Source organism: Bombus fervidus, chromosome 2 (genome assembly GCF_041682495.2).
Source record: "Bombus fervidus isolate BK054 chromosome 2, iyBomFerv1, whole genome shotgun sequence".
Taxonomy (NCBI): domain Eukaryota; kingdom Metazoa; phylum Arthropoda; class Insecta; order Hymenoptera; family Apidae; genus Bombus; species Bombus fervidus.
The window spans coordinates 5,194,983-5,205,551 of NC_091518.1; the positions used below are offsets into that span (position 1 = coordinate 5,194,983).

Sequence of the window (10,569 nt, forward strand, 5' to 3'; positions counted from 1 at the left end):
AGACGTTATTCGTAGCTGTGCTCGTCTCTTGACGAAACATAAATCACATTTGCTCTAACCCTGACCGACGATCGCGATATAACAGCAGCGCACATGCGACGCAGTCGTCATCGATGGTGGCAGAACGTAACAAATTGGTTGAATTGTACGTTGCAGAAGACATCATCACAAGTCGCGCAAGTACTCGCTCCAAGAGGACCCGCAATGGAGAAAGCGATCGGGAGCCGGCCTCCCGGATGGCTCGGGCGTGTTCACCAGGAGAGTGAGCGTGCAACCGGAAGAGGCGAGTACCCTGCAGGAATTGGACATCGACGACCTGGAGTCGCACAGAAGCGACGATCCACGGGGAATGAGGCGGCACAAGGCTGCCCATTCGACGGTGCAGATAGGCCGCAAAAAGGAAGGCGGCATACCTCACGATACTTTCAAGAAGATGTACGACCATTCGCCTCACGAGGTGTTCGTTCAGCTGGACGAACTATACGGAATGGGCGAGGAAAGAGAATGGAGAGAAACAGCTCGGTGGATCAAATACGAGGAAGACGTCGAGGAAGGCGCGGACAGATGGGGCAGGCCCCACGTAGCCTCCTTGAGCTTCCACTCTCTGCTGAATCTTCGTAGATGCCTGGAGACCGGCGTGGTCCTTCTGGATCTCGAAGAGAAGGATCTCCCCGGTCTGGCGTATAGGGTAGTCGAGCAAATGGTAATCGAGGAGCTGATTCTAGCAGAGGATAGGCCGGTAGTGATGAGAGCTCTGCTTCTCAGGCACAGACACGTGCACGATCACGATCGTGGCTTCCGATTTGGCGGCAAGCGCAACTATTCCAGCTACACCAGTCTACAGGTAATTGTTCCTGTCACCAGAACCTCCTTTTTACGTTATACTCGTGCGAGCTGCTCGAGCACGGTCGCTCTTAAACGATACGTAACAAAAGCCGTGCGACGTGTCTCTAGTATCGAATATCGTGTACGGTTCTCGATATGTTCGTTTCGTTCCGTGATCGAGACCCGAACGATCGTAGCTATTAGGAAAAAGAGAAGAAACTAGTCGCAACGTTATCGCACGAACGCGTGTTCTAACGTTTCAAAGTCAATAGATTGCTTCTAGCTGCAATATTAACATGCTCGCTCGATGAACTTTAAACTGTGATATTACTAAAGTTTCCGCTATATAAATAATTGAACGTTGCTAAAGAAACTTTATATCGTGAGAAATAATCAATAGAAATTCGTAGAAGCGGCAGGCCTGACTGACCGTGTGCCCTAATGTTGTTTCCACAGTCCGTCTGTCTGGAGGAAGAGGACGCTGAACGGGAAGCCTCTGAGAACCATGTAACCCAACATGTAAATCTCTCGTTTCCCGACTTACAAACGCAGAATTTTCAACCTTTATCGCTAGTTTACGGCTTGCCCACCATCGATCATATATATATAATATATATATATACATACATATACTATACTTTATATTCTACGTACCGATATTTACGCATTAACATCTTTCGGCATGAACTTACAGGGGAAATGAGTGTGTCTTCCCAATTTTTTCTCGTCGCTTCCCTATCTTCTCCCGTCTGATCATGTGCATCGAGAAAACGTCTCACACGCGGATGCACATGTACATTACGCGGGAGAAATCGTGTCAATGTCCATTTTCATAGATGGCAGAGTATCGATCGCGGCTCGTAAATAGCGTTTCGTATTGTTTACGCGTATAAGCAGTAACGCCAATTAGTTTTAGGGAGGATGTCGTAGGAGAATGGCATCTCGCCGTTTAACTCGTAGAACTCTACCTTATTCCGTACGATTTGTATTTAGCGCAACACCTGTAAGTCCATGGGTATATATGTCGTCCCTCCATTGGCTTGCAATTCTTTCTTTTTTTTTTTTTTTTTTTTACACTTACGTTCGTCGTTCACAACGAGCTTTCTCAATATCCTTTTTTTGGTATTTCGAATACCAAACGTGGATACACTGTTGACACACACAGAGCCAGGACGGTGTAACCATCGTACGCTTGGTCGTTACGTACCGATTGCACTTTCATTCATTGGCATTTCACTTTTCAGATCGATGCTGTTTCTCTTTATTCTGTTTTCTTCCTCTTTAGTAATCTTTTCTTTATTTTTTTTCTTTTTTTTTTAATTCTTGCCTTCTTCGTTCGGTATGTGTTTCCTTTGTGTCGTTATTGCATTACGTAGAACTGTTTAATGGTCCCTTTTACGATTTTGTTCGTTTCTGTACGGATTCTCGCTTAGTATAATACATACCTCTTGAACTTTAAGTAGCATTTTATCCTACGGTATGTATCTCGGATTGTCTGTCAGGGTGTCTGCGATTTTTCCTCGAGCTTAAAACAGAGGCGGAGGGAATGGAACTCGGTACGCGATCCGACAAATCGTTTTGTTAATTGGAAAAGGAAAGGACGATCGCGTAGAACACGTCATCCGCCTCTGCGCGAGGAAAATTCTCTCTCGCTTGTCCGATTAGGGACGGAAATCCTTTTTTGAAAACCTCTGCCTGGTCCAAACGCATCGTATGCATACACTGCAAGTGGCCGGCACGTTGTTCGAACGATTGTAACTTGTATTCCTGTTCCATGTAGAATCTGAACGACACGAAACCAAAGATCGTATCGTCGAACTTGGCCTTGGACAGCAACCACACGGTGGTCGATATGAAGGAGGAGCTGACGTACACGAGCAGCAACGAGGACTTGAAAAAGAGTCACAATGACTACATCTTGAAGAGGATCCCGGCTGGCGCCGAGGCGACGGTCGTGCTCGTCGGCGCGGTCGACTTTCTGGACCAACCGACGATCGCGTTCGTCAGGCTCGCCGAGGGTGTGTTCATTCCATCGATCACGGAAGTCACGATACCAGTAAGATTCATGTTCACGTTGCTGGGGCCAAGGAACGCTGACCTAGATTATCACGAAATCGGTAGATCGATCGCCACGCTGATGGCCAATACGTCGTTCCATAAAGTCGCGTACAAAGCAAACGAGAGACGCGAGCTTCTGTCCGCGATCAATGAATTCCTAGACGATTCGATCGTTTTGCCTCCTGGTGATTGGGAGAGACAGGCGTTGTTACCTTTTAACGAGCTGAAGGCGAAGAGCGAAGCCATCAGGAAGCGGAAGGCCAAGGCGCTCGAGGACAAGACCAAACAGATTCAGAACGAGATGGCTGTGAAGAAAGGTAAGACGACTTTAACGTCCGACCAACGAGATCCAGCGAAAAAGAATAAGCACGCGTGATTTATCTGCGTCTTATTTGCACAGCTCTTCTTGCCGGCGAAGAAGAGAAGAAACCTCCTGACGACGACGATCCGCTTCGAAGAACCAGACGTCCGTTCGGTTGCCTCATCAACGACATCAAGAGACGCTATCCTTACTATCTGTCTGATTTCACCGATGGCTTGAGTTCGTCTTGTCTCGCAGCGGCTATCTTCATGTACTTCGCAGCCCTCTGCACGGCCATCACGTTCGGTGGCTTGATGAGCGACAAGACACACAACGTTATTGGCATCTCCGAGACATTGATCTCTGGTTCGTGGACCGGGGTGGTGATGGCTTTGTTCTCCACCCAGCCACTGGTCATCATCGGCACGACCGGCCCCTTGTTGCTCTTCGACGAAAGCTTGTACAATTTCTGTCTAGCAAACGGGCTAGAATTCTTAACCGTGAGAGTCTACGTCGGTGTATGGATGGGCATCATAGCCTTGGCGATTGCCTGCGTGGAGGGATCCGTGCTGGTCAGACTCTTCACCCGCTTCACCGAAGAGATCTTCACGGGCTTAATCTCTATTCTTTATATCGTTGAAACGTTTATCAAATTGTACAATTACTTCGTGAAGAATCCGCTGCTAGACGAGTACAGCTTCATCCCCGAGACGAACGAAACGTTTTACGAAGAGCTGAACGTAACAGAAATCAGGGTCGTTTCTCCAAAGACCGGTGAAATAATTAGCATTTTATCGGACAAACCTCAAACTCTGATACCATCGCATAACGCCGCTGGCTTGTTAATGAACCAACCAAACACAGCATTGATGTGCACTATTTTGTGTCTCGGTACTTTCCTCGGTGCTTATTACCTGCGTATCTTCCGCAACAGTCATTATCTCGGACGAAGTGCTAGAAGAGCTTTCGGTGATTTTGGCGTGCCCATCAGTATTGTCGTATTCGCGTTGATCGATTATCTGGCCAAAGTGAAGACGGAGAAGTTACTGGTTCCGGAGGGTTTAACACCAACTATGCCCAATAGGGATTGGATCGTGTCACCAGCTGGCATACATAAACCTATTCCTCTATGGATGGCCATGGCTTGCATCGTGCCGGCATTGCTGGTCTATATTCTTGTTTTCATGGAGACTCAAATCTCCGAGTAAGTAGCATCTTCCCTCCTCTTCGTCTTCTATCAACAAATCCGTAATAAACCCCTTGCCTTATTAAATATTCCCTCTTGTTTCTTTTTTTATAGACTCATCATCGATAAGAAAGAACGTAAATTACGGAAAGGTAACGGGTACCACATGGATATAGTGGTAGTGTGCTTAATGAACGTCGGCTGTGGTTTAATGGGCGCCCCGTGGTGTTGCGCTGCCTCGGTTCGATCGCTGACACACGTCTCAGCGGTGACGGTTATGTCTCGCACTCACGCTCCCGGAGATAAACCGCACATCGTCGAAGTGAAGGAGCAACGAGTGAGCGCCCTATTAGTCGCCGTGTTGATCGGCATAAGCGTGTTGATGGCGCCGCTTCTACGACGCGTACCAATGTCCGTCCTTTTGGGGGTGTTTCTCTACATGGGTATCTCCTCGACGAACGGTGTTCAACTGTTCGATCGTGTGAAATTGTTTTTCATGCCGGTGAAACACCATGGCACGGCTAATTACGTTCGGCGCGTACAAACGTACAAGATGCACATCTTCACCCTCGTACAAATTCTGTGCCTGGCTATACTGTGGATCGTGAAAAGTACCAGGGCGGCCTTGGCGCTTCCGTTCTTCCTGATTCTCATGATACCTCTACGAGCTCAGATGAGGCATTTTTTTACCGCCGCAGAGCTAAGGGCACTCGACAGCAAAGGATCGGAACACGAGAGTACCGAGGACGAGCCAGATTTCTACGAGGAAGCTCCGTTACCTGGTTAGATAGTGCCTTATTCGACTTGTCCAACAAATATTTCCCCTCTTTCCTCCTTTATCCCCACGTCCGCATCGTTTTCTTCTTCTCCCGTCTGTCCAAAGGATTCGTGCTTTCTGTTACTTCCAATTCCTGTCACGTATCAGAGCGACTCTGAATACTACTGCGAATTCTTGAAAAAAAAAAAAAAAAAAAAAAAAGAGTCTATTTTCGTGAAAGAGCAAATATGTATGTATACCAATGAATTAAGAGAGGAACGTAGATAAGAGATAAATAAGAGGGTTCTGATTCCCAACGGTGGTGTTAACTCGTTAAATTCGTAAAGATTATTTTGTACTACAAAATTTGTAAATAATCGAGAATGATGTGAACAAGATGAAACGAAAAGATGTGTTATCACGCCTGCGTCGGATATGTGTAGGTACTTGAACAACTGAATTTTATCAAATCACAACCATCGAGAATCATTGCTTAAGTTGGATACAAACTAATTAGAATCGGTATAGTTTGTTGTCGAAGAAAGTTCATTTATTATGGAGTAGGAAATAAAATGCAAGCGATATTCGATACCTACATACTATCTAACATAATCATAGTGGAAACTTCAATATTCGTTTCATCTTCTTTTCGACTTGGTGGGAAAAAAGGTGCCTCTGAATGCCTCTACAGGAAGGTGATGAACGACACGTTGCTCAGGAAAATTTAGGCGTAAAGGCACGAGATGCGAGAGTGCCAAATCAAAAGGTCATAAATTACAAAATGGTGCTGGTCCGTCTATGCAGAGTTAACGTAGACGAATGAAAACTAAATCTTTTATAAGGAAATGTTCGAATAGTTGTCATTAGTTGCTCTCATCGTCCGATATTAAAAGTCTTATATTACAATTTGTTTAGGACCGTATCTCGTTAGTACGACGTGCGAAGAATTACAATCATTTAGCAATATCCGTTAAATATGTGCTCCAATATTAATCACTATTCCTAGATGAAAATAATATTTTATAAATAACTTAAAAACGAACTTGAATGTTACAAACGTAAATAATGACAGATTTCATTATATTTCGACTATATGTACTTAAACGTCAAATTTATTGTTCTGCCAATTACAAATCGATTCTTTTCCCGTGGAAAATTTTCTTTCGTGAAAATCTTTCCATAAATATGTAGTTTCTTAGACAGTAGAAGTTATATTCGTATGCCATTGGCAACACTTTAAGTCAATCCCTCGTATTATAAATAAGATTAAAAATGCGGCAGTAGATTTTTACGCAATAAAAAATATTTATACATTTGTCTGTATTGCATGATTAGTTCTATTATAATTCTTTTTTACTATATTTTTGAATGATAATGTCGTACGACATTGAAAACTTTTAATATCTTTTTCATATTCCTTGTTCGCTGAATATATTTGATTCTAAAAATAGCATAAATTTATTTAAGTAAACAAAGAACAACTCCAAACACACATCTAGAGAAGCATCGTGTAACATTGTTAGATTCAGGAAAAGAATATTTTGATTAGTAGGGTAGGGTTAAAAGAGCTCTACATATTTCTGAAAAAGCTTAAATCGATTTTAAGTCATATTTACATATTTCAAGCAGAGTTTATTTAAATTTGTCGTCGTATATTTATTTAAAAATAATATATAAGCAAAATTAACATTGACGAGACCTAACTACGCCAATGGTAAAATCTTTAAACATTCGTCTTTACGTATATATTTTATTTCATAAATGATCAGTATTGGCAATTACTTTGTGGTGATTGTTAATTTTACAATAATAGTTGATGTTGCAAATGTATAATTTCTAAACTTTAAACAAGACCAAGCTATAATAATAATAATGATAATAATAATAATGTCATCGTATGTTGAATACATGCAATAAAAAGAAATCACTAAAATTAATATTTTAGATGCTGTTATAAAAAAAAGAAAGACATTCTATTTTAATCGGTTAAAATATTTTGCTAATCCGCTAAAGTACTTTATTAAATAACACTCAGACCTAATCTTAATATTTCCATAAAGAAAAAAAAAATATATAATCGCATTACTTATTATTTGTTTATACAAAAGTACGAAAGCTGCGAATCAACAATAACATTGCGCTGCATAATTGTGATAGAGGGCCAGAATTGTAAAAACACACGGTAGTAGTACTTACGAGCATGTACTATTAGCATGAAATAACACAGAATTTCATTAGATATGTCTAGACATTAACATGTTATTATATACATACTACTGATATTACCTATATTGAAAGATTATCATGATAAGTATGAATTGTTATGAATTCATAAAAGAATTGTAAATAATCTAGTTGTCATACAGTATTAAAAAGTAATAATTAGTAATAGGCTCCTATTAGATGGTTTATGCCTTATATTAGAAAACAGACAAATAAAACATCTTATTTCCCCTCTATTTTGTAGCCTTTTAAAATTACGTCCTTACATTTCAAATTCAAGTTTGTAATCATTATGATACTATGTTATTTTTATACTTCCATGCTTATTCATTGTCACTTGATTGTTGTTTATTCTCTTAATGTTTACTTAAAGTTCATGACACATTGGAAACAAAAAATATATATTTTTGTTACTGTGTTCTCAAGTATCAAGAAACTAGGCGAGTATATGTTATTCTAATGTACAAAATGGCTTCACCTCAAAAATTAGCAACGAAATTTTGTAACATATCACCCCAGATATTAAAAAACGTGGATGGAAGGTAGTACAATACTAAAGTTAACATAGTACTCAAATTCACTTGTTTAAAGAGAACATTTCATGTTGCATTGTCATAGAACTTTGCTAAGTCCAAAGACTCCTATAAAAGAGACATATAGAAAAGGTATTGAGAAGAGAAATCAACTGTCTCCTTTTAATATCGATACTCCCAATAGGCAAAAAATATTGAAAAATGGTCTACCCTCTAGAACTGGTACATGTCTAGGAAGTGGAGGATTTGGTACTGTGTATAAAGCATTGTATAAAGGTAAAATATGTCTTTAGTATTTTTCTCTAATTAATTATTATCAGTCTTAATTATTATCACTTGAATACTAAATACTTGATAGGTGATCAAGTTGCAGCTAAAGTGATGCAAACAGAAAAATCTTTCAATACATTGAAAGGTGAAGAACATGCTTCTTTATTAAGACATTCTAATATCGTAAAAGTGCTAATGATAGAACAAGGTGCTTCTCTATCTTTAATAACAATGGAGTTATGTGGTACTACTTTACAAGAATATATAGAGGAAACGGTCTTAACTAAAACCAAAAGAATTTGTATATTAAAGGACATAACTTGTGCTTTGCAATTTTGTCACAATGCTGGTGTCATTCATGCAGATGTCAAGCCTAAAAATATATTACTGTCTGCAGACGGTCAACCAAAGCTTACAGATTTTGGTAGTTCCGTATTAATAGAAGAGTCAAATGGAATTAATAAATTTCACGTATGTTTCTACTGTATAATCATTTATATCGTTTATTAAGAAAAAGATTTTTTTTCTTAGGGTACACCAGGATATGCTGCTCCAGAAGTAATAAAAGAAAATAAACTGACTCCTGCAGCAGATATTTACTCTTTAGGAGTTGTAGCTTGGCAAATGTTATTTAGAAAACTGCCATTTGCTGGATTACACAGTCATACGATTATTTATCTTTCTGTGAAGGGACATCGCCCAGCAGATAATAATATTGATGATGAATTTCAAGGTGTCTATAAAACATTGTATAGACAAATGTGGTCACAAAATGCTACTGATAGAATTACAACCAACGAAGTAATAAGCAAGATCGATATGCTACTTTGTTCTTAATATTTATTCGAATTATTATTCTTAATCGACAGATATTTTTAATATTCTGTAGTAGTACGTGTAAATTACAGATCAAATTTTTATTGTACAAAATATACCAGAGAAAGTTACTTTTTTACGTGTCAGGCATTTCTCCACCAGGTACAAGCTGCAAAAAAAACGGTTTGTTATATAAAACTAGCAAACTGATAAATAGTTTTAATAATAATTGTATTCAAGAAGGTATTTTAAATTGTTAAAAGTATAAAAATATATTAACCATTGTGATATTGCTTCCGTTAAGCAGTATTTGATCAAGCTTGGTGACTCTTCGTCCCTCGGGTGTTGCTTCGCTTTCTGTCACGTCTTCGAGCAGCATATTTACAAAATCATCAAAACCTAACAAGGTACCGACAATTTCTTTATCGTTTTTCATAATAATATGTATCCGAGAACCGATACATTTGTCAACTAATTCTGAAAATTAATGAAAATTAATTATTCATACTATGATAACCAAAACAAAAAAGTGAGGTTAAAAATAAATTTGTAAACAAGGCGCATCTTACCTAAAGGCAATAATGTTGATGGATTTGTACTGACAGAACTCGTCATAATGTGAAAGCGTTAGTGAGATATAAGATAATTAAAAATAAAAATAACAGCACAAGTTATTTTTTATTTCATCGGGAAATAGCGGGAATAAGATAATACCTGAAAACACCACCGAGGTGCCATCTATGCTATAAGCAACAATACAATCAATGTTCCAAAATCTAGAACATGTGTAGGCGTAGGCAAATAATATCTGTTAATCGTAGTAAGAAAATGATAGTCTTATATGTATACTATCTTTGATTTAGTTAGAGTTTTTGCGATTATTTACCACCAAAATATTACATCACATATTCTGAATGAATTTTTCACTTTTCGAATTTTCCTAAATTTCGAATTTAGTGTCAACTTGTCAACTTGTAAATAGATAAGTAAAACCGTATTGTACTCTACGTAATATTTTTTGTTTTAACGGTATTGATCTCGTAAAAGCACAAACAGATAGCAAGGTTTACTCCACCTTTAGATTATTTCGTTATTTGTACGATATTTTGTATTTGATGTAGTTTTTACGAGTTTCTACGTTCATAGATCGCCCTACCGTGAAACCACTGTTTACGGTGGGGATTCTTCTGTCCGTGCAAGTGCCGGAGATTTCCTCTCTGTAAGTACCAATTGCTAACGCTTGTTCTAGGAAATACATATATAGGGAAATTACATGCATAACTTTGCCAACCATGGAAGTCGGTAAAGCAACATCAAAATTTTGGACGTTAACCGAAGTATTGTAACCTGTATAACTTTTAATAAGTTTGATAATCGCAATCATGATGAACATTCATAGTATTATATTGTTACAGTATTGTTTGTACAAATGATTGAACGATTCAACAATCTAATGCTTTATTTTCATCGCAGTGTAACATATTATGTTTCACGAGACAATGCAAAGCATACGTAATATTTAAACAGAGACTAACCTCCCTTTCGATAAGGCCACATTATATACAAAATTGCGGGGAAACGAAGAAATAGAACGTGTAAA

The 10,569-nt window shown here is 39.0% G+C and overlaps 3 protein-coding genes across 12 annotated transcripts in view; 2 read left to right on the forward strand and 1 right to left on the reverse strand.

Annotated features, from left to right (window-relative positions):
- The window catches only part of Ae2 (anion exchange protein Ae2), a 41,850-nt gene extending 34,266 nt beyond the window's left edge, over positions 1-7,584 (forward strand). For 9 of the 10 annotated variants that reach the window (XM_072022382.1, XM_072022385.1, XM_072022383.1 and 6 more), the window contains 5 exons: positions 157-844; positions 1,282-1,344; positions 2,606-3,200; positions 3,284-4,388; positions 4,485-7,584. In XM_072022382.1, coding sequence (XP_071878483.1) covers positions 157-844; positions 1,282-1,344; positions 2,606-3,200; positions 3,284-4,388; positions 4,485-5,157 — 3,124 coding nt within the window. In that variant the 3' untranslated portion in view covers positions 5,158-7,584. The remainder of the gene's footprint in view (positions 1-156; positions 845-1,281; positions 1,345-2,605; positions 3,201-3,283; positions 4,389-4,484) is intronic. The other variant, XM_072022387.1, reaches the window with a different exon arrangement.
- Positions 7,585-7,734: 150 nt separating this feature from the next.
- On the forward strand, positions 7,735-9,100 carry Mos (proto-oncogene serine/threonine-protein kinase mos). Its single transcript, XM_072022424.1, has 4 exons — positions 7,735-7,892; positions 7,969-8,159; positions 8,242-8,624; positions 8,685-9,100. Exons 1-4 carry the CDS (start codon positions 7,810-7,812, stop codon positions 8,988-8,990), a joined length of 963 nt encoding a protein of 320 aa, XP_071878525.1. The 5' UTR covers positions 7,735-7,809; the 3' UTR covers positions 8,991-9,100.
- Positions 8,977-9,680, reverse strand: LOC139998119 (U6 snRNA-associated Sm-like protein LSm5). Its single transcript, XM_072022436.1, has 3 exons — positions 9,539-9,680; positions 9,250-9,446; positions 8,977-9,138 (listed from the first exon to the last, which is right to left on the reverse strand). Exons 1-3 carry the CDS (start codon positions 9,582-9,584, stop codon positions 9,106-9,108), a joined length of 276 nt encoding a protein of 91 aa, XP_071878537.1. The 5' UTR covers positions 9,585-9,680; the 3' UTR covers positions 8,977-9,105.
- Positions 9,681-10,569: the final 889 nt, after the last annotated feature.